The sequence below is a fragment of the Lissotriton vulgaris genome, chromosome 2_1 (assembly GCF_964263255.1).
Source record: "Lissotriton vulgaris chromosome 2_1, aLisVul1.2, whole genome shotgun sequence".
In the NCBI taxonomy this organism is placed as follows: Eukaryota; Metazoa; Chordata; class Amphibia; order Caudata; family Salamandridae; genus Lissotriton; species Lissotriton vulgaris.
Genome location: NC_141687.1, coordinates 45,526,233 through 45,550,592, shown reverse-complemented (window position 1 = coordinate 45,550,592; position 24,360 = coordinate 45,526,233). Strand labels below are relative to the sequence as shown.

General features: G+C 46.7%; 1 protein-coding gene across 6 annotated transcripts in view; it reads right to left on the bottom strand.

Moving 5' to 3' along the window:
- Positions 1-2,172: 2,172 nt before the first annotated feature.
- ABCB6 (ATP binding cassette subfamily B member 6 (LAN blood group)) overlaps positions 2,173-24,360 on the bottom strand; it is a 268,844-nt gene continuing 246,656 nt past the window's right edge. For all 6 annotated transcript variants that reach the window (XM_086954420.1, XM_086954421.1, XM_086954415.1 and 3 more), the window contains 5 exons: positions 23,957-24,131; positions 22,034-22,146; positions 21,361-21,455; positions 12,872-12,940; positions 2,173-5,823 (listed from right to left, as the gene is read on the bottom strand). In XM_086954420.1, coding sequence (XP_086810546.1) covers positions 5,670-5,823; positions 12,872-12,940; positions 21,361-21,455; positions 22,034-22,146; positions 23,957-24,131 — 606 coding nt within the window. In that variant the 3' untranslated portion in view covers positions 2,173-5,669. The remainder of the gene's footprint in view (positions 5,824-12,871; positions 12,941-21,360; positions 21,456-22,033; positions 22,147-23,956; positions 24,132-24,360) is intronic.

The following is a 24,360-nucleotide window of genomic DNA, read 5'->3' as shown; positions in this document are numbered from 1 at the left end:
GGAGTGCCAAGTCAGTCTCAGGTCTCAGATACGGAATCCTGGCATCCGGGTGAAACCAAGGGAATGCGTACGAGCTCTGTGCCACTAGGTAATAAAGAAACAAATCTGGTACTCCGAATCCTCCACGTTCGTAAGGGAGTGTCAATGTGCGCCAGGCCACTCGTGGGTTTTTACCGCCCCATATCAAACGCAGAAGTGAGGAGCGGAGTTGTGAAAAAAAAATTGGTGAGAGGGATCGGAATGTTGTTAAATAAATACAAAAACCGGGGGAGGACAATCATTTTGATGATGGCAATCCGGCCAGCCATAGACAATGGGAGGCGAATCCAGCGTTCCGTGTGATCTTCCAAAAAATCAAGGGCGTGTCCGTAATTCAAACGGACAATGGACACTGTGTCAAGGTGGATGTGGATACCCAAATATTTCACGGAGTCGGTGCTCCATTCTAGAGGAAATGAGCAGGTCCACTGCACGGTGGAGGGGGTGAGCGGGAAAATGACTGACTTTTGCCAATTTATTTTCATTCATTCATTCATAGTACGCGCTAGGGAGACCGCGTCAGCCAACGCATCGCATGTGTCTGTTTACGCCGTTCCCCGTTGCAAAGCACGCAACTCACCGCCTGCAGGCGCGGTGCAGGCGGATCACACCTCGGTAGATAAGCATTCCTCGTGACTGGATCTGCCCAGAGCCCCCTCTGGGAGCATTGCAGCAGAGGGAATGCCCGCTCCCCGAGTACGCGCACCGGAGAACCCCGTGCAGCCCTCGCCGAGATACCAGCCAAAATGGCGAGGCACAGGCAGCAGCTGTGCGTGGGCACTTCCCATGTAAACACTGAGAGATGGAGGTGTACACAGCCAAAATGTGCGTCAGGAAAGAGTTGCGAAAGCCCCTCCCTCAGGACTGCCACCGTACCAGGCCAGCCAGGCGCAGGGCATGGAGGCAGCAGCAAGACAGGCGGCTTTGAGCAGGCAGCAAGGGGCACCCATCCCCAGCCCCACACTCACCCCACTGTCTGCAGCATGTCTGCCCAATCAGAGTCCTTGGTTGATTGAAGCCTCTGACATCACTTCCAGGAGGTTTAAGAGGCCGCGAGGGCCGGAAAGGGGGAGAGTAGGGGGGCCTTCCTGTGCGCTGCTGCACCCTTGGAGTTGTAGTCCTGCCCCTCCCAGCGATGGTCCTGGGCACTGCAGTAGGATGAAGGCGACAGTATAGCAAACACAGGATCAGCTGTTGTAGCACGAGGTGTTCTGTGCTGAGAAATGTGCACAGGCAGGTAGTGTGTGGCTCTGTGTGTGTGTGTGTGGCTCTGTGTGTGTGACTCTGTGTGTGTGTGTGTGGCTCTGTGTGTGTGTGTGGCTGTGTGTGTGTGTGTGTGGCTCTGTCTGTGTGTGTGTGGCTCTGTCTGTGTGTGTGTGGCTCTGTCTCTGTGTGTGTGGGTGCGTGTGGCTCTGTGTGTGGCTCTGTGTGTGTCTGTGTGTGTGTTTGTGCAAATGCAATAGGTCTCGCATTTGTGATCGATTAAGCTATTGGCATTGTAAATGACAATGCCATTTATTTCTATGTTTTAAAAACTAAAATAATGTCATAAGCAATGCAAATAGCTCTAACTTTAACAAGGACGAGACCATTGCATTGTAAATGCTTGTTGAAAGGTGTGCCATGGCGCAAACAAGGAAAGTGCGCTGTATTCATAATACGGCCCCACCTGTGCAAACAGTTGAGCACAAAGTGTGGAGGAAATGCCTGTATACCATGCAGGAAACATTAATGGTCCAACACTCACTTTATCACCGGCTGCATAAATGCTGTGGGCAAGAAAGTTCTCCCGCTGATTACAGACACATGCATTCTTGGGAGACTGGTTAGCGTGTCCAAAGTCATACGATGGTATAAAAAACTAGACACATACATTCGTAGAAGACTGGTTAGTGTGTCTAAAGTCATACAATGGTATAAAAAACTATGGACACATACATTTGTAGAAGACTGGTTAGTGTGTCTAAAGTCATACAATGGTATAAAAAACTATGGACACATACATTTGTAGAAGACTGGTTAGTGTGTCTAAAGTCATACAATGGTATAAAAAACTATGGACACATACATTCGTGGAAGACTGGTTAGTGTTTTCAAAGTCATACAATGGAATCAAAAACTACAGACACTGTGGATGGAAAACCAAATCCCTTTATTTATGTTAGTGGATACAAATGAACAAAACCCACAACAAATACATAAAACCATATAAAAACCTGTGCACCTCATGCCCCATATTAATGATGAGGTGTTATTTCCGTTCCTCTTCTGCACAAATGTATAGGAAGTGACTTCACTTTTTGGGATCAGTGGACCTGATCGCTTTTAGAGCTTTGGTGGAACACAGAGCAGGAGAAAGGATTATTGAAACCAGAGTGTTATGAGATGTCGACAACATCTTGCCCGCTTCCTGTGAATGATAACGGGTAGAGGTACACCCCTACTCACTTCCTGAAAATAGTAGCCAGATGAGATGTTTGAGCAACTTCCTGTGAAAGAGAGCCAGATGAGAGACACCCCACTTACAGATGTCACCACGAAGGCCCTCATTACGAGTGGCCTCTTAATACGGATGGGGCCAGTCACTGTTGTCACCAGCCCCGCTGGAATTACGAGACGCCCGGTGTTTCCACAGATCTGTTTATTTTCACACAAAGTGATTTTGGCTGCTGAAAAATCAGTGGAGTGGGGAATGTGGACTTACCTGTGCAGTCAAACCCTGAATTACCGATTCCTGTGTTAATTCCTCATTTCTAAGGGCACCCTCGGCTTCCACTTATAATGTCCCGGGTTTTCTCCACTCCCAGAGTTGTTGGTGAACCTCCCAGCCGCCTTCCAGGGCGCTCATAACGAGGGTCCGAGGCTTCTAGTTGGCGCTATCAGCGAAACTTTCATTATCGATCTTTGGCCTCTCTCCCACTCTGATCTGTTTCTTCCCATTTCCCATTAGGGCATAGATGGAGGAAGATGCCGCTGCCCTTGGCTTTTCCCTTGGTACCACTGGCTCTGCCCTTGCTCTCCTGGGTTTGGGTCAGGAAGGAAGCTGCCAAAGCAGAAGTAGAGAGGAATTGAAGAGCCCAGTTTACTTTCTGTACTTTGTACTCCTTTCCGTTCCCTGGTCCACAGAAGCAAATAAGATGATGTTGAGGGAATAAGGTTTAGGGAAGGTGTAACCTGTGTTATAGCCCTGGACCTACTTCGCCGATGAGTAGGACTGAGGCAGAGAGGAGGAGGGAGCGGTTCCATGAAGGAGCAAGGTACGCCCCACATTGCTGCATTTACAATATACATAGTCCTCGTTTCTCGTCCTAGAATGAGTCCGGGGTTTACTGGAAGATGATTGAATCCTACACAATCTCATAGTGCCCCCAGTAAACCCTGGAATACTAGAGTGGCAGACCACAAAAGATTGTCACCCTTTACGTTAGCGACGCCTCTAACAAGGGTTGCTGCCTACAACAAAATCTCTTGAACAACTTCAACTAAATGATGCTAGAAAGACAAACTCTGTATGGATGACCATTCATTTAAAAATACCATCCAATCATGAGCAGGAGGCTGCACTCAAGGTTTATGTAATGTATAACATTACATCTTGCCAAGAGACAGCTAAATCTGTCTGTTACCGAGAGCTAAAACCCAGGCAATGTGTTTTAAAAAAGGACCCAAATCAAACCTGCCTTGCAAAGATGATACAAGATGCACACTGTTCTAACAAATGTGGCTAGTCTTACATGCCAAAAGAACAATTCGGCTCTGACAGCGAAACAAAGACATACAATAAAGAGTCCAGAATGACCAAGTAACTCCCCGATACCAACGGGGATGAGCACCATCTTGCATTTGTATTCGAAGAGGCGGCTTTGACTGCAGCCACACCACTGATACCCCAAAGTGAACTTCATTAACATAGGAAGGAAATGTAATTTTATGTAATGTTATGTTATGTTAAAAGGGCTTGACATAGCGCATCGAATCACCCCCGCAGGGGTATCTCGGCGCTGGAGCGCATACCAGGTAATTGGGATGGGGGGGTTAGGGGGGGGGGGCAGAAGTAGTAGCAATATTAGAATAGCCAGGCTTTTAGAAGTTTTTTGAAGCAGCTGCGGATGTGCTGGTGACGTTTTTCCAGTGGCGGGGGCCAAGGCAGGAGAAGGAACTGCCCCAGTAGTTGACTGCGCGGATGCAGTGGGGGCAGAGGAGATGGTGGTCTTAAGATCTCAAAGTTGGGACGATACTGGCGAAGTTTGCTATGGAGATGGCAGGGATCTTTCCTGAAAGAGATTTGTGTACCAAGCATAATAGCTTATCAGATGCTTTCCTGAGATTTACAAAAAAACACAGCAAAATCTGTAGCCAAACATATCTAAAGGTTACATTTTCTATACATTGACCGAGATGGTTAGTGTCTTGATATACACACTGGCATGATTTAGAGCGGGCGGTGAGAGAAACTTCATATTTTTTATTGGAAAGTGCTAAATGATGATGAAATGGACGGCAGAGGATCAAACACTTGCTCCACAAATTCTACAATTTACCAACTAACTTTACACCAGGGCCTTGGGATACTGAGACCAGAAGATAGCCACCGAACCCACTGAGCCAGCCCATTCCTATGTCCGCTGAAGCTCTCTGTGGAGTCTTCGGCTCAGTCAGGGCTCTGAGTCTCACCAGCTGCAACTCTTCGTGAAGACTGACCACATAACATCTGTCCTGAACATTTCCTAGAATCATTTTCGATTCCTATGCAAGCCTTCAAACAACAGTAAATTTGAAGAACAGTCTTCCAATTAAGTGTTTTTTTAGGTCTAATGGGGAGGTCCACCTGCACATACTCAAGATTATCAGCATTTTAATTATTTTTTTAAACACAATGTCACTCTTTTAAGCTGAGGCTTTAAAAATGTAGGTGTGTGTCTCCCGAAATAGATATTATGCTCCCAAAAACATAAAAGTGCACTGCCCTTTTCAAATCCAGTGCTGATCAGTGCCTCTCCGTCATTTTCGTGGCAGAATGGAATCGCTTTGGCATTTTTCAGAATTCTGTTATATGAAGTTCTATTCTGTATGGCTTGTGGTTCTAAGGGATACTTTGCTCTGAAGAATATATACACACACATACATACATCCAGCTGAACTTTCAAAATGATATTCTGCCTGAGTCCATTGAACGAATCACTGAAATCTTGATCCCCACATGCGTGCCTGTGTGAAGCGCAGAAGGTCACAAACGCAACATATCCTTTAGTGATGTCACAAGATTAAAGATCGTCAAGGGTTGCAGTCTGTATGAGAGGGTTACCTTAGTGCCACTAGTGACACCGCTCGAAGCTTAAATCGACAAGCCTCTCCCAGGAACCCCCAAGTGCTTGAGAAACGCAGCCGCCTCCTCCGGATACGGTACGTAGAATGACTCTCTGTATGAAATCGCTCTGCTAGACCAAGGAATCCCAGCATCGAACACCTGTGACTGGGTAGAACTCACTGGGCCCAATCTTTGTAACTCCCAGGCAGACTGGCACACCAGTAAACAGTTTCCAGTGAAGTGTACTGTGCAGCTTCCCAGCCTCCACTGTCTCTGTCCAGTCCATTAGTGTGGGCACAAGAGCTCCTAGCCTTGCGCATTCTCAGGGCTCTTGCCTTGTCTTTGTCGGCTGCAGTTTCTCTGAGCTGCGGTCTTTGCTCTCTGTGTCAGATGCGGAGTCTGTGGAGTCGTTGCCCTGCTGCTGGCTTTGCCACATCTTGGCGTAGAGTCCATCCTTGGCCAGGAGCTCATCATGGCTGCAAGAGAAAAGGAGAATGAGAGAAGGGATAAGAGTCATAAACATTTTCTGCTACAATATGTGTTCTGCAATAACTGTTCTATGGTTACCCAGTAATACATTTGGTGTATGATCAAAATGTCTGCAACCATCATCCTTCGAGGTGCCTAAGGGGTACCAGCAGCACAGACTGCCTGCTGTGATCCTGATCAGATGTGGAATTCATAATGTTTGTATCGCAGCATACAATTCTGAACTGGTACAGCCGGCAGGCCATCCCTGGTAAGAACCTGTTGTTGGTGGCAGAAATGACAGCCACCGTGTAGCTTAAAATCTTTGTTCACATGGGGTTTTCAAGGTCACAAAAGATCCTGATCACCTGTCCCCCAGGGCACCTGCCTTTTTCAGCCTCTGCATGAGCCGCTTGGTGCACTGCTCGCACATAACAGCATCAAGAATCCCCAAAATGATCATCAAACACATCTCTACTTGGAAACTTTCATCAGCTTCCGGCGTCCAATGTCTCTAACACTGCATTCACCTCATCCAGACCTAGATCTCCACACTACCTGAAGCTCAACCAAGACAAAATTCATGTTATTTGCCAACAACACCAGGTAGTTTAACCTACCCGAGGAGCACCTTGTCAAAAAAAAAAACAGCTCTCCTTTTTAATAAAAAGTGAACCTTTATTCCAGAAAGTGACGTCAGAACTGCTGTTCAAGCCCTCGTACTTGCATCTGGGTTGTCGCTCTCAGGCTCCACACTGACAACCCTTGAGGATGCCCTACACACGCAGCACATCTCATCCAGGGTCTGAAGAAATATGATCACATCACCCTCATCCATGAGGAACTCTATTGTCTCCCGTTGCTTGCCCGCATCATCTCTGAAATCAGCTGTATCATTCACAAAGCCATCACGACTAGCCACCCGCTCTTCTCTTGCAGAAAAGCTGACCATCCCTGGGTCTCAGTGCACCCACAGTCAGGACACCATTAGACTGCAGACTAAGTGTGAAAAACAAGGCAGCAGGCCTTTTCCATCTAAGCATACAGGATCTGCAACAACATCCCCATATCCACCAGGATAGCCCCAAGGCTGCTCCGAAATAAGAAAGAATTGAAGACGCACCGCTTTAAAGAACGCTACATCACACTGCACTGTCAACAATCCACCCATATCTCCGATCACTTGTTGGCATTATGCTTGCCTTTGACTTTGTACAGCGCTTCGCTGATTTTTGGCTGGGTTCGTACTATCGGAATACCATATACATACATTCATACATACTGTAGGGGAACGAGAAGTCCTCCTCATGGTACTGGACGAGCACCCCTGTCCGGAGTGGCCCAACTATACTGATATCTAGATCCCTAAAGCTGATTTTGTAGTCATAGGCAAACACTGATCATGTGTGTGCGCCATGACATATGCCTGTCTCACGGATTGGACCGGGAGCTGTGCCTAAAGCACTCTGCCTATTAGTGGTGAAAGACTACTACCTTCACCAGGAGCTAAGCAGCACAAGCACAGTGCTGGCTGCGTCCTGTGTAGTGATGAGTAGAACTGAAGAGGACCATTTTACCCTGTGTCACTGGAGTGAGGCCGCTGTGTGCTTCACTCACCCTGCGGCCAACATTGGTTTGACATAGAGTGCTGCGCAGCGCAGGAGTGGAGTATCTGTCCTGGGTGTATGTGATCCTGGGAGGGGTGCAATACAGCGATAATGCAGTACGGTGTACTGCGTGCATGTCAAATGTGTGCCTGTGAGTGGTACAGTACATGAAGGATACCGTGCTGTGCAATGTTTGTATATTACATGCATGTAATGGGTCTATGTGTGCCTGTGGATGGTACAATACATGGCAGACTATCGGTTAAATTTCGGGAGACACAGGGCTGCATAGTGAAACATGAGGGGAGGGAGTAGAGATATCAATCCCCAAGATAGATTTGTGTATGCCTGCATACCTGCAAGCAGGGTGGGACCCAATACACAAGGGACAGCCAGGCTTCCCCGTACACTTCAATGGGTGCTGTCGGATTCAGAGAGGCCACTGGGACGAAGCCTGGGCACATCTCAGGAACGAGATAGAGCTGAAAAGAGATTCATACCCAGCAGGACTGAGGCCCTTGGGAAACGGACATCCAGGTGTGAGCTCCAGTCACTCCCATGGCCTGTGTGGTCAGATTTGGGAATTCCTCCTGCTGTGACTTGACTGCTTTCAGGAGGAGGAGAGGGCAGAGACCTTGGCACTTCCAAGGGAGTCAGGCTCCCACCCTAAACCTCAAAGAATCAGACTCTAAATCACATTTGACTATAAGAAAGGGAGCCTGAGATCCCAAAACGAGTCAACTGCCAAACAACCAGACGGGCTGTGTAAGGAGGGAAAACTCTGCAAGCGTTCTGCCTGTCATTCATCCTGGGGACCAAGGCCTGCCAGTCTCTCTGATGGGCGAGGGGACATTAACCAAGGAACCCAAGTCCAGCTGCACTGGAGCCTGGAGCACCATCGCTTGTCTGCTTGCCAAGACCAGTGTGCCCTGAGGGGAGCATCGGAGGGAGCGAGGTGCCAAGAGCCAGGTTGAGTGGACGTCCTTTGAGAGGTGAGGAGATGGCTGCTGCATCGATCGGTCGTTGCCCATGTACAGGATAAAGTCAGCTGTGAGGGTCGTAGCCCTTGTCTGGTGGTGAGCCGTGACCCTGTGTGCTAGGAGGGACGATTGCCAAAGACTTCACTGTGTCAATCGGGCATGAGGCTACGGTGACTCCGTATACCAGAGGGGGTCACAGAGACCAGCTATACGTGAGACCTGTTTGGAGTTGTTGCCAGAGAAGTGAGGCTGTGCACATGCACTGGGGCGAAGAATTCGCACGAAGATCTTCACCCCACCAGTGTGGGAAGAACCAGAGACTCCAATCGCTGCGGTGGTGCAACAGTGTGTGAGGAACTCTATGACCTCTGAGTGCAGCCTGCTTGGGCCGGTTGCAGCGAACTCACCTGAACCAGCTGCTGCCACCCCAGTGCCTGCAGAAGGGATGTGCTCAGGAACTCCTGTTGCTCCAATCCTACAGGTGTGGGTAAGACTGATTTCGGCCAGTCGTCCCAGAGGGAACTTGATTGTAGATAGTGCTGTTGTACTGGAACACTGGAGACTTTAATATAGAGTCAGAGTGGACTCTTGAGATTGAGAATACTAGTGGGGCTAACACTGGATATGGACTATAGTCAATGGGGAATAACCACTATCACTAGGAGCGAGGAGGGAGTGGAACAGAGGCACTGCCTAAGGAAACACTAGAGCCGAATTTAGGGGGACTGTGTAGTTGTTTGTAAATGTCATATTTCCCTAATAGGTTTGAATGCCCTTAAGTATCCACCTGCTGATATGTTAATGTTAATAATGATTTATAAAGCGTTGGTTTCATGGCGCTATAGACTTTGAGAGCTAACAGTGAACAGCTTTAATTATAGGCTTGTGTAAAAAGACACGTTTAAGAGACCTCCTGAGGCCTACCCTCCTTGGATATTGTTTTTCCCTAATGTGGTTTTGTAAAAGCAGTTGGCCTGTTTTACAGGAAGGTTTGATATTTCAATATAAAATATGAGTGCACGTCTGATAGAATAGGTATGTCTGTCCAATAGATCAGTAAGCTTGATTATAGCATGCAAGGTCGATAAAAGATGGCAATATGGGAAGCATTGCAAAGGTGGTGGAAAGGCAGATATGGGGAGGATCTAAACATAGCCGGGGGATTGCTCAATGATTAAGACCAGGGAACCAATACGTAAGAACTTTCGGGACCACCAGAACAAACTAATGAATGTTGGATAAGGTCTTGCTCATGGCTATGGCATAGAAGGGAAGGCGTTGTAGCCTCTATTCATGCAGTCTCCTGTTGCTCAATGAGGCAAAAGAAATAAAAAAATGAGTGCACGTTTCACATCTAGGGCAGTGGTACTTAACTTTCGGACTTCTGTGGATCCCCGCAAAATCATTACTGGAATCCAGATCACCCACCGAGTCATTTTTGGAGGCTTCAGTTCTGCGGTCTTATACATTACTATGATTTAGGCCTCAGAACAATACACAGAAATACAAAAACAAGTATACTCCAAGCAAATGCTCAAATATAGAATAAAAATAAAATTGTCATTGTTTCTTCCTTATTTGTATATAACTAATTTGAATTGATTCATTTTAATACTATTTAATTTTGTAAAACAACTGCAGACCCTGTGAGGAGGACTCACAGACCCCCAGAGTTCTCGTACCACAGGTTTTGACACCAAGGCAGGTGTGGGAAGAAAACTGGGAGTTCTCTGGTCTTGTTGAGATTGAGCGGGGACATCATTTTAAGCAGAAACGTAGGATTTGTCCTCAGGACTACTCTATCATGGTGGACTTGCCTGAAAGGTTCCTGAATCATGAGGGCTTGTATCTTTCTCACATGGTGTAATGAGGTTATTGTTTCAAGAAAAGCAAATTTCCAGAAGCAGTCTTGAAGTTGACATGTGTGCACGGGCTCAAAAGGTGGATCCACGAGCACAGTGTTAAGGTTCCATAGAGAAGTTGGTGGAGTTCGTGGAGGGTTGATGCTTAAGGCCCACCATGAAAGCTTTAATCACTGGAATGCGAACAGAGAAGTGTGTTCCCCATTGTGCATATATGCTGTGATTGCAGTCAAATGAATAAATATGGAAGTATAAGTTTTGCAGGTGTATCAAAAGCGTGATATCTTGGGCAGCTGGTCTTAGCGGCTCTATGCTGTGTGCAATGCAGGAGTGTAGGAAGTGTGTTTGAATGGGCGCCAGTGTAGAAAGTGTTTCTATTTCACTGCACAGCATGTAGGGATAGTGGGTCTACAGGCTTCCTGCAGCATTTCCATGCATTCTTGTAGAAGTTCTAGGTAACCGAATTCTAAGACCACAGGTGTCCTATTGCGATATTGAGCCAAATACAGTAAAAAGGGGAATCTGACCTAGCCGAGCATTCCTGGCCCCAGGGGACCCCACCCCCTAGGCCAAAAATCTAAGGGGACGGGGCACGCCACGGAGGCCTCCCTCCCAGAGCCTCTTTAGGCGTCAGGGAACCCATCCCCGGGAACGTCTGTTTTTTAAAAAGGATGTTGAGCCACGTGTTGCCCCCTTTCCTGAGCTTCTTTAGGCCCCAAGGGACCCCAGCCCCCAGGGCTGCATTACCTGTGGAGTTGGAGTGGGAGGTGGAGTGGCGTCGAGCAGCCTCCTCTGCTCCGAGCCTTATTGGGCCTCGGGGACCCCATCCCCTGGGGCCGAGAAATTAATAACAGCAGGGGAGGAAATTGGCCCGTTCCCTGATCTTCAATAGGCCCCAGTGACCCCATCCCCCAGGGCCGAAATTTGAATAAAAAGGGTGGGGCGGGGCTGCGTGGCTGACCCTTTATAGGCCACAGGGACCCCATCCCTAGGCCATACTTTATAGTAAAGGTGCCCCTGTGGCCTTCTCAGGCCCTGGGCACCTTATACCCAGCGCAGTATTTTTTTTGTTAAAAGGGGAGGCGGCGCTGCATGGCCTATTTTGGCCCAGGAACCCCACCAAGCACATGTTGGGGACCGCGGGCGGGAGCCCCAGGGCCCCCGCAGCCGGATCCCCGCATGCTACGGGAGCTGGCATTGCTCCCGCCTGGAGTGAGCAGCTATTTATGCTGCTCCTTCTGGGCAGGAGCTATCTGTTGTTCTGTTTCCCTGTTCACATCAATGCAGGCAGGGAAAGAGAAGACAAGTTTGCCCACAGCCGGCGGGAGCATTTTTAAAGCTCCCGCCTGCTGGGAGCAGACTTCGTGTTTGCTCCTGTTTGGCAGAAGATTTGATAATGCTCCCGCCAGAAGGGGGCAAACACCTGTTTCTCTGCCCGTGCTGGTGAGGGTAGGAAAACTACTGTGTCCACGTGGTGGGCTCCCCTGGACACAGCGAGCAAACCGGCCCGGGGATTGGGGTCCCCATGGCTATTAAAAGATCGGGGGGGGACTGCGTGGCCTCTTCCCTTTGTTTTAAAGTTACAGCCCTGGGGGATGGGGTCTCGAGGGATCTTTGAAGGCTCAGAGAGGGAGAGCCACGCAGCCCCCCTCTTAAAAAATACTTTGAGCCCCGGGAATGTGGTCCCCAGAGCCAAATACAGCTCGGGGAGGGGGCCGCCAATCATCCAACAGGCTGACCAGAGGGTGTTGGTATTCTGGAGGAGACTCTGGAGTACCAAAGAACTATTAAAATATCAGCTGGTGCTAGAAGAGGTCACACCCTTGGACAGCTTTCAAAGGTCATCTGGCTTAAAAATGTTTGTTCAAAGCGAATCTCCCTGGGGTTGTACAAGTTATGGGATAACCAGAGGAGGACACACAAAGATTCACAAAAACTTGCTATCAGATAAGTATTGGTGGTTCTATCTGAAAAGAAATAACAAATATATCACAGGGCCACATGAATCAGTCATGGGTGCCTTTTTGGACTTCAATTTGGGATATTTTATAAACCTTTTATGGATTAAATTAGCCCCTTTGATACAAGGCAACAGTATATCATCAAATTTAGATATGGAATACTCCCTTTACATATTTTTTGCTCAAAATGGTGCAACTTGAATGTGATAGTGGATGTATGCCCAGTCTGCAAACAGGAGAAGGAAACCGTGTCGCATTTGTTTTTTGTAAAGCCTGTGAGCCCCAGTGCAAAAAAGGGATATTCCCAGTTTGCTGGTCACTCAGGGTAAAACAAAATTAGATAAAAATGTGAATTGTTAGAACTGATACCAGTAAAGTGATCTTTTGAAGTTTAGCAAAGTTTTTATACGCTGGGTGGATTATGAGAAAGAGATTTCAGAGTGGAAGAAGATTAATAGGGGACAGTGTTACAGATTTTATTGGATTTTATGGTGAAGATTTTAAATGCATTTTATATTTGCGGTTTTATTTATATGGTTGGTGTACACAGGCAATGAATTTAACAGTTTGATATGTCTGTTTTAAGGGGTAGTACCCCGGAATAAACTCATTTTGATGATGATGACTTGACCAGCCACGGTCTTACCTTCCTCGCTCCGCGATGCGACCTTCCTTCAGTACCAGGATCTGATGGGCACTGATCACAGTCGACAACCTGAGGAACAGACAGAGAGAGACCACGACATAAGCCACACATGCATATATCAAGAAATAACTGGTCCCATATATGTTTTTGACTTGCTGCGGAACCTGGAGACATAAATTCTAATCCCGGCTGCCGACTTCACAAAACAGTCATTCTGGGCAAATCAGTTAGGGGCAGATATTTCATTATACAGGTTGCAATTTGTGAAAAGTATTTTTGCAACCAGTATTAAATTCTGTGAATCAACTTATGTACTAATAGGTAGGTTAATAACATTGCAAATTACAGTGGGTCGAAACCCCACCTAACCCAATTAATATTAATTTGGTTGGTTGCAAATTGGCACTCACTCTGAATTGATACAATCACAGTGCACAGTGATGGTGGCCTGCAAGGGTCAGCAGACCACCATCTTTTTTTAAAGGTCCAATTTCCTTGAAGGAAGCAGAGCTACTCAAAAACAAATCTTTTTAAATAAAAGTTTCTTGGCGAGTTGGCAGCGGTCCCCTGGACCACGGTCTATTCCCCAGAAACCTTTCCACAGTTTCCAAAGGGAAAGATGTTCAAATGAGATCACACGTGATGGTCAATAACATTTTAATAGTTTACTACTGGAATTACGGTCGGAAGTCACTGATACATCTAGTACAAAAGGTATTTGGAAAGGACGCCCAAAACATGCCCCTACAAAATACTCTTAACTTGGAATTGACACATCCAGTCATAAACTCAGATTCAGAGTGCTTGTAACTATAAACAAAAGCTTAGTATATCTGTCCCTTAATCTCCCTGTACCTCACTTCCCATGCACACTAACATAGGGAGAAATTAAAAACAGTCTAAACACAAGTATTGGGTAATATATTAAATTTGACATTTCTTTATAGTACTCGTCTACTTTAGAGCACTTGTCCTCCATCCGCACCAGACCCTCTACTACAAAGCTGGTTCCAGACCCTTATAACTAACACACATTCTAATCGAAGACTTCCATGCAGACATCCAAAATATATCAAGCCCGCTGTGAAGTTGGATGTAAATGCTGTGCATTACGGTGCAGAGGATCCAGAAGGTAATGATCTGTGTTCTGGACCCAGTACAGCCGATGTAATTCCTAGAGAAGCCATGAGGTGGGAGATCAAAGCTGTAACACTGATGTCAGCTCGAGAGATGGACATTAGAGCCTGCCCTGCATGAAGTAGACACTCGCTGGTGTACCACTGACATCTAGAAGTGAATCAGTAGTACAGCAGAAGATGAGATTTTGGCATAAGGCACGGCTAATGCTGCAACAGCGACACCGACTGGCAAGGCAATAGAACAGGAATAGTGGGGGGCCAAGAGGTGGTGCATGCAGGCACTGGTGCAGTAGTGACAGTTAGTGACAAGTCACAGGGGTAGGCAGCAGGGTGACATTCAGACACAAGTGTGGCAGTGAGAGAAGACTGACTGAGAGGAAGAGGTGACATGCAGGCCCTCTTGTAGCAGTGACACAGGGTACCAAGTTTGAAAACACAACTGGCGGAGACCTTGAGGTGACATCGGGACACTGGTGCAGCAGAGACAAACAGAGCAAAGTAAGAGAACATCAGTGGCGCTGGTCCTAGAGGTTAAATGAGGATACTATTCCAGCAGTGGCGTGTAAAGTGAGCGAAAACACTTGCGGAGGCCAAGCGGTGACATTCAGGCACTGAGGCCGCAGTGACGTGTAGAGCCAAGTGAGAGAACACACTGGCGGAAGCCAGAAGGTACCGTGTTGGCACTAGTGAAACAGTGACGTAGTGCCAAGTCAGAAAGCACTACTGGCGGAAGAAGATGAAACAATGACCCCCAATGGGGAGACTGATCCTAAAGGGGATTTTAAATGGGGTGCTGCAGTATACCACCCATCCAAGATGCGAAGCCTGCCTTGGACATAAAAATACAAGGAACATTTAGTAAAGATGAAAGGACAATCTGCGGGTCGCAGGGCTTCATGTCATGCCAGTGAAAAAGGGATATGGTCAAAGAAGACAGATAGAGTAGCTGATAGGTGGGTCACTTTGAATGGGTTCTCCTCTTTGGGTGATTGGTCTCAGGTGGTCCAATGGGAGCCACCCACCCTCCTCCCCCATGAAACCAGTTTCCTCTGCTGAAACACTTTAGAATGAGTCTTGTATCAAGACAAATAGATGCTACAATATGGACTGGCAACATGTCATCAAGGTACATACATGTGAGGAGTCAGTAATAGTAAGTTTTTTGATCTTGATATTGTTAAAACACAAACCCCACTTACAACTGTCTTTTACTATAAAATCACGGGGTGTGGGATCTCTTTTCCATTCCTGCTTTAGGATTCATGGATACTTTGTCAAATGCAGGATGGCCACATACTTCACATGGGCACTATCCGGAGACGCCCACTCATGCAGACCTTTCTACTCCTCGTACTGCTCCAATGTTAGTGTGTGGGTCTGATACATTTTATAGAGGCTGTCACGTTGCATTTACAGTCTGAACAATAACCCTCTTACTCTTGTGCATTACGCTCGGTTACAGAGCCACTCTACATCCACAAACCCGGTCTCACACGCTTTATGTCCCATCACTAAGGCTTCTACCTGGAGAAGCCTTCCACCGTGAATTACACTATATTGAGCCATTCTATATCCCCAGATTAGCAGGAAGGCAAAGGGAACACTTTGCATGCAGCATTGCGTTGCACAGACTGGTGGCAGTAGGCTCAGAGGTAAAACCACACCTGCGGACATCAAGACTTCCAAAGCCCTTCATGTAAAGCATCACACATCAGACTCTGGGGTCTTGAAGGTCTCGCTCTTCTGTTTTCAGCTAATCTGCTGACTCAATAAGGGAAATGTTACTTACCCGGTAAGCATCCGTTTGTAGCGTGTAGTGCGTAGCTTTCATGCTCTGCATACTGTTGGCATCTTGCGTAGGGCCTGGCATTACAGTTTGTTTTTCTTTGGAGAAATTTCATGTCATGGGATGTGCTGTGACTCCTCCCTTATACCACAGATTTGTTAGAGTGCACAATCCATCGCCCCCTTCCTCTATTCATTCTTCAAAGCATTGCTCTGAAAACCTTAGAATGCTTAGGCCTTTTCAGGGAAGGCAGGAGCATGAGGAAATGTTTTGCTTCAAAGAATTTTCAAGTCATCGAGTGCGCTGTGACTTCTCTCTTAGGCTGCAATGCGCAAGGGCCTTGACTCCACCCTATATTGTTTTCGACTCAGTGGGTGGGTAGTGAAAGTGGAGTGTGGAGTAAGACTTACATGGTGTGACATGCATAGGATGTAAAAGTAGTAAAGTGTGCAAAATTTAAACTGTGCTGTCACTGCCTTACAAGGAGAAGGGTGGGCGCATGTACACGCTATGCACAGATGCTTTCAGGGTAACGTTTACTAGTTGTAGCATGTGTGGCTGTAAAGCTGTTGTCTCCTAAGCGGTGGCTTGTGGGCAGATGATGCAAATGTTTGGTACAATGTTTTCAACACAGTTTGGCTAACTATATCCTGTTGATGGGCTAGTACATCCACACAGTAATGATTGGCAAATGTGTGTGTTGACCAGGTGGCTTCTTTGCAGAGGTTTGCTAATGGGATATTACCTATAAAAGCCATAGTCACCTCCGTTTTGAGTGTAGTGGGTGTTCTGGGAGATTTCAAGAGTACACGCTCAGCTTTATCGTACAACGTTTGGTTACACCAAACACTCCATCTTGCAATATCTGTCTTAGCAATGGTAGGACCATTGTAGACGTTAGCAAAATCTACAGAGAGTTGGTGAGTTTTGCGTAAGGACTTAGGGGCACATGCATCAAACCATTTTGCGATTGTGAATAGTGTGAATCGCAAAATTAGCCAGTTTGCGATAGCAAAATGGCCTTTTAAGATAAATGTACCTTTTTTGCAATTCGCAATTAAGGAAATCACAATTTTCTACTATTTCCTTAATTGCGAATGCAGTTAAAGAATCACAAATTGCGATCCCCTAAATGTGATGCATTATGCAATCGTAAATTGTGTTTTCGTGATTTAGAATCGCAGATTGCCATCAAATTCAAGTTGATGGTAATTTGCAATTCCTTTGACAAATGCAAAACAAAATGTATTTTTCAAAGTGCATTGTGGTGCGCACACATGCCCTTAGTACCACAAGTGCATACTTATCTTTTTTTGGGGGTGCATCAGGGTGGCTTTTTGGCCCCCTTGCACCCTTCAAATTGTGCATGCAATCCCATTCATTCCTATGGGCATATAGGCCCATAGGAATGAAAGGGGAGCCATTCCTTTATTTGTGAATCACCATTTGCGAGTCTCAATTAAGGAATGTGTAGGAATCACAATTTTGTTTGTGATTCCTACAAGCATAAGGAATTGCGATTCCTTAAAAATCACAATTTAGGAATCGTAATTCCTTACTTTGATGCATGTGGTGCATAGCCCTGTCAATATAGTACACGAAAGCACGCTTGAAGTTTAGGGTTAAGTATGTCTTTCTGCACCAAAACTGGTTGTATAAAGAATATGGGCAGCTCAATAGTGTGGTTGATGTGGAAAGGTGAGACTCCCTTCGGAAAGAACTTTGGATTAGTTCTAAAGAACAGCCTATCCTTCTGCACTTGAAAGAATTGTTCAAGAATCTCGCTGATGCGTCTGAGCGAGGTTATGATTACCAAAAGAGCCTCTTTCCAGCATTGAAGCCGTACGTTTCAAGAGAGGTAGTTCAAAAGGTTGAACCAATAAACCGTGTAAGAACAGCATTAAGGTTCCACAAAGGGGTAGGTGACGTTCTTAGTGATATTACCTTTTTGAATCCCTCAACGAACATCTTCACCATAGGGATTTTGAACAGCGAGGAGTGTTTGCTATTTTGCATGCATGCCACAACTGCGGCTAGGTGAAGGTCTATGCAAGACCTGCCTTTTGTAGGTGTAAACAATAGTAGATGATGTCTTGTGCCTTGACCATGAAGGGGTCTGGTAGTTTTGAATACAGTAGTGTATACATTTATTCCACTTGGCTGATTGGCATTCACCTGTGCTAGGCCCACAAGCTTCAGACAGTATAACGATACACTCATCAGGGAGGTGTAGGTAGCCATACTCCAAGACCTCAGGTGCCAGATTGCTAGGTTGAGCGGCTTGGGGTCTGGGTGCCCGATTCAGCCATGTTGTTGCATGAGAAGGTTCAGCCTGATTGATAGCTTCTCATGGGGACTAATGGACATCTTGAGTATGAGGGCCGTCTGGCCCAGATTGGGGCCACAAGGATGAGGGTCTTTGACACCTCCTTAGTCCATCTCGCCATGTACAGGATGAGTGGAAGAGGAAAAGTGCAGGCAAAAATTCCTGAACAATTCAATCCAAAAATACATTGCCCAAGGACTGTGAATGTGCCTACCTGGAGGCGAGGCTTAGGGATTTTTTGTTTTTCCGGGCGGTGAAGAAGTCAATGGCTGGGCTTCCACACTGCTGAAAGTAAAGGCGTAGGCCTTTTTGTCTTGTCAGTGCTTGGACATGCCTTTACCGGGGCTGGCTCTGTCCCTAACCTTTTAACTGCCTCTCTGAAAGCCCCTCATACCGCATCTGCCTGGGCCTCATTAAAGGCCTGCTGCTGGGATTGTAAGTCTGTGCCTGATCAGGAGGTATTTTTGGGCCCCGCCTCTATGTTGGCGTTTGCGAAAGCCCTCCTTTGAAGTGGTACATTGAATGGCACCAATGGATTTGGCTGTCTTGGTCCTTTTTCGGGGATGATTTTGCTAGGTATGGCTTCAAATCAGGGCCAGCCATAGGGTTGACGTAATAATCTTTTGAGCAGTCGTCCTCATCCTCAGGCCCTAGGGGCTGCTCATATGGGTCTATATCCTCGTAAGGACTTCCTGAGTCTGGGGTGGCGGTTTTGTGCCCTTGTCCTTGTGCATCTAGGGCACCAATGACTAGGTAATTCTTCTCTGACGGTAAGCCTACGCTTCTTTATAAATGGAGAGAGTGGTTGGCGACTGTCCTGGTGGTGGCTTGGCAGTAATCTTCCCAGTTTCTGGGTAGATGAAGAGCTTCTTCTGCCTGTGGGGAGCTCTTCCGTGAGCTTATGCATGATGAGGGCCTCTGAGTCCTCAATCTCTGCGTCGACTTAGCGCTTGTATTTGGCTCTTGGCGTTGATTTCAGATCCGACATGTTGTTGAGCACCCTTAGCTCATGTGGTAGTCGAAAGCTGTCATAACTCAATATCCTTCTGTGGAGGTCTGGTGTGCTCTGAAGCCTTCTCTCTGTGCGGACCAGAGCTGAATGGTGTTAGTGGACCAGTAAGTGGTTGCTTCTTGCTGCACTGCTTGGGACTGAACTCATAACTCCTGTACGAAGGGGTGCTTTGCTTTACATAGAGGCATTTGGTCCTGCAGCATTTATTTCCTTGACCTTGTAGCTCAGGTATCATATTCACACCCCGAAGTGTCTTCTTCGTTCTAGACCCTGCTAGTTTCATCCAAGGAGGCTCTGTCTTGTTCCTCTCCTTCAGAGATGCTTAAGGACAGGATCTCTAGGTTGAGCCTAGCTTGAGCCTCTGTGACTCCAGAAGGGCCCACTTCTTCCTCTGTGATGCCGAGAGGGTTGTGTTCCCCGCAGATACCAGGGCTCTCAGAAGAAGATTGCTGTTGTATCTTCCTGCATACCAAAAGGATCTCTCTTCAATACCTCAGTATATTTTTGCAGAGAAAGGAGAGGCATAATTTGCAGGTGCTTTCGTTGTAGTTAAGGGAGAGGCAGACGTTGCAAAAGCCACACTAGTTTGACCAAGATTATTTTGCGTTGCACCTCGGGCAGAAATTGTAAGGGTGCCCTTTCCATCACCCCCTTCCTCTATTCATTAACAAGAGCAATACACTGAAAACCTTAAGATGCCTAGGTCATTTCAGGGAAGGCCAAAGCGTGAGGCATCAACGCGAGACAGCCACAGTTGGTGTAGAAGGTCAGGCGGTTTATCAGCCAGAAAAACAGACTGGTAAGTGACAACCAAGCAGTGATTCTTTTCCAAGTCTTCGGTCTGGAATAGTAGAATAGGTAGACTCGAAAAAGCTGCAAGGCTACGCACTGCTCTTGAACAAGTCCAATGTGGAGGGCGGTAAAAAAACGCGATGTCGGTGCCCGTGCATATTGTGGGCTATGGGAGGAGTCACAGCTCATTGCCTGACTCAATAAGTCTTTGAGCCCAACACAAGATGGCAAGAGTAAGCAGAGCAGGTGTATCTACATCCACACATGCTGGTAACCTGTAGGGCTGAGAGGCATATACTTGGAAATGTGCCTACTAAGGACATGACCTCAAGATGCTGATTGTAGAGAAACAGTCCCCTGATTAGGGGAGCTTGTCTGGCCTCTTCTCCCCCTTCAGAGTGAGGTGTGGGGGATCATGCGAATGCTGGTGAGTTTTTATTTATGTTAAGGACAAAATATAGGCCACAGTAACTGCAACATTGATACCTGTTGATACTATTAACCAGTTGAGTTGCCTTAAGATTTTTAGTAGCTTAGTAAAGAAAAGGGGCTTGAAAGAGTGCCAGCTGCCAAGGAAATTATTTTCTCAACCCAGGACTTAATGTTTGTGTTGATGGTTATGTATTTTGTAGACACATCTTATAGACAAATCCTGGAATGGAGCAAGATTAATTAGAGTGTTGGACTGAATTGTGAACATGAAACTTTTTATTTTAGCTGTACGTATTGTTCTTGAAGGGGTATTTATATTTTCTGTAAAGTTTTATTTGCATATATTACACATATGATTTGTATCAGGATTATCCTTTAATCAAAATAGTTACCACTAGTATAACAGTTTTTTGTGGTTGACAAATGTGTGTGCTTACTACTGCCCTGTTAGGGTCCTATGTACAACATGCTTTGTTATCACCGGTCTCAAAGATGATTGTCAAAAAACAGAAGCTGGTCTGCTCGTTCATCTAGGTTTCTGGATTAGCCACACTATCTTATCATAGCTTTTTCCACAGACCTCTCATTCCTCTGTACTCTTTCCCTGTGACTATGAACTGTTCAGGTTTACAGCTTGTTGTGTCCCAAGAACAACTGCTATGTGACTGTCGGCACGCTGGCAGGTGCCAAGGAGCCTACTTCACCCTAGAAACAATAGGTCTTAGGTGTGGGGCAGACAACATTGGGTAAGATTAACATAACAGGAGGGCAGTTCTGTGTCTGAGGTTTGAGTCTATAGGCTGTTCGAGATCTCTTTGTTGTCCAAAGCCTTAGTCTGTGTGAGCTCTGTAACCTGTGAGATAGCATTGCTGTCTCAGCCTCTATTGTTGGTAGAACCCCAGCTTCCAAACTCATTGGTGTAGAATACTTCCTAAAGGTTTATGTTAAGCTGATGAGGCTGGTGTTGCATTTTCCCAGGATGCCCCAATCCGCCACTCTTACCTGTGAGCCACCACAATGGATGTGCGATCGGCGCAGACCTTGGCCAATGAAGTCTGGATGTTTCTCTCCGTCTCGGTGTCCAAAGCGGACGTAGCCTGGAGCAGGGAAGGAAGGAAATCTGGTTATCAGCGGGTCTAAGAACAGACACTGAGTGCACTTGAGCTTGGCACAAGACGCCCAAGGACAGCACTTTAGAGCTTAAATAAGGCCTTGGAGGGTCAGAGCTTGAGTGAGAGTTTGGCGTTCTCAAAAGAGGGGTCAGGTCGAGAGAATAGACCGGCCTCAGACCATCGTAAAGATTCAGAGCTCCAAATAAAAAACAGAGAAACAGAGTTTAAATGCTGAGCTAGAGTGGATCAGCTCTTCAGTCCGAGCTCAGCCCTCAGCCCGTGACGAGGAAGAAGGGGCTCAAAAAAGAAATAAACGGACAAAGATTCAGAGCCTGAGCAAGGGCTTGGAAGGTTCAAGCTTGAGTACGGTTTAGAGCCGAGCATGAGAACAGGAAATATCCAGTTTACAGATCAATATAGGAGCAGAACTTCAGTTTGGACTCGGTTCATAGCACAGAAAGAGAAGAAACTCTAGATAAAAGTTAGTATGAAGCTAGGGGTTCCTTGAGTGAGGACTATTGGGTAAGAAGTTTGTGGTACAACGAGCGGAACCCCCTGTTTACCTCGTCCAGCAGGATGATCTGCGGGCCCTTCAGGATGGTGCGAGCGATGGCCACTCTCTGCTTCTCTCCTCCGCTCAGCTTCAAGCCGCGCTCCCCAACCTGAGTATCATATCCTATGGAGGGAAGGTCACCTCTCATTACAGGCACAAAGGCAGAAGCACCAGAGATATTTATTGTTACAGGCACACAGGAAGCAGCACCATAGATACCTCTCCTTACAGGCACACAGGGAGCAGGGAGAGCATATACGTCTATATCTCTTGATACAGGTACGCACAGGGACCTCTCCTTACAGATACACTGGAAGATGCACCAGAGACATCACTCATTACAGGTACATAGAGGTACCTTTCAATTCAGGTACACAGGAGGCACCGCCTCTTGCTACAGGTGCACAGGGAGAAGCACTCAAGACACCTCTTGTTATAGGTGTACAGAGGGGAGCACCAGATTCCTCACAATACAGGCACACAGAGGTACCGCGCTGCAGTTAAACAGGGGGAAGCAGCAAAGGAAGCTCATGTTACAGGTGCAGACCGGTATCTATTAAAATCCTACTAAAAAGACATAACGAGAAGAAACAGAGGAACCCCATATTACAGGTACATACAGGTACCAGCCTATGTAGAGCACGTGGCCGAATCTCACATTTATTACAGGCTCGGTGTGTGAAACTTTCTTGTGGTTATTGTACTAGGAAGAGGACGCCTCACACACACTAGGTGGCATGCCTATTCTTAGAGGTCACTCATCACCAGCACCCATGTTGCTAGGGTATCTCACCCTGATTTCTGGTCTGTGAGCACTGTGTGGATGTAGTTGTGCTATGCAGGTCTCTTTTAAATTAAAACTATTGAGTGGGTAACACAGAATCTTTAATTTGATTGGGTTCCACTAACACAAGGTTAAAATCTAAAATTAGATGGGGCTAGTAGTTTGTTAGAAAACCTTCCTCATCATGAAATGCTTGACATGTTTCAGCCCCAATACACTATTTGTCAGGTCTGGGGGCTTTCTTCAGGACCCAAAGAAAACCTAGCACCTGACTACCCCTGGCTACCCATTGAATGCGAGTACTATCAAGTGGTAATAATGAAGGGTAAAAGTCAACCTGTACGCCAGAGATCTATAGGCTTAATCGGTCATGGGATCAAGTTCTGTAGACATTCAACAATGAAGCAGACAACAAGATTTATGGTGCCGCCAACAGAAAACACTTGTAAGTAGGGAGATTATGTCTCCTGGTGTTCATACTAACCTACATAAAGTAGCCACCCAACTTGCACCCCACCATGTAGTGAAATTGTATCTTATTCTATCTGGTAACCACCCACTGCTCTGCCGGTCCGAGCCTCCCACAGCAGTCTTCCTTTCCAAGATAAACCCTTGCCCTTGAAGATACATTCCTACTTCCTCTTCAGCCCTCCCTTAACATGCACTAAGGGCTGTAAAATCTGCACTACGTACAGTGATCTGTTGATTATTCAAGTGGTGACTAAAACTTAAAAAGACAGGTGGAAGCACCAAAGAGACCCTAAATTACATACAATGGGAAGAGCCCGAAGCACCTCACCTCCACTCATATCTCACTCACTCACTCTCCCACACTCTCCCACACTTGCACTCACTCTCTCACTCACTCACTCTCCCACACTCACTCGCACACACTCACTCTTACTCTCTCACTCACTCATCCACTCACTCACTCACTCATCCACTCACTCACTCATCCACTCTCTCACTCATCCACTCTCTCACTCATCCACTCTCTCACTCATCCACTCTCTCACTCATCCACTCTCTCAACCACTCACTCTCTCAATCACTCACTCTCTCAATCACTCACTCTCTCAATCACTCACTCTCTCACTCTCAGATCATATGTACCAATCACAGAGTGATAACATCAGATGTTGGCCGTACCATCTCGGAAGGAAACGATGCGCTCGTGTATGTCAGCAGCCTGGGCGGCCTCCTCTACCTCTTCATCGGAGGCAGTCACGCGCCCATAGCGTATGTTGTTGCGGATGGTGTCATTGAAGAGCACGGTGTCCTGAGGCACCACCCCGATATGTGAGCGCAGTGATGCTTGTTTCACCTAGAAGAGAGAAGACTGGTCAGAGCTCTGGCATGGGCTAGTGGTGGCTGCAGAAATTCAGGCAGAAAAGTACAGTTTGAGGAAGGAGCTCACAGCAGCCCTGATGAAGATCTGATTACAGAGACCCTACTTTCCAAAGCCCCGGCACCAGAATTATTACATCATGATAGTAGATGTAGTAGATTTGGGTTTGTTGGGTCATTTCGTCACAGGTAAAGAGTTGGGCATT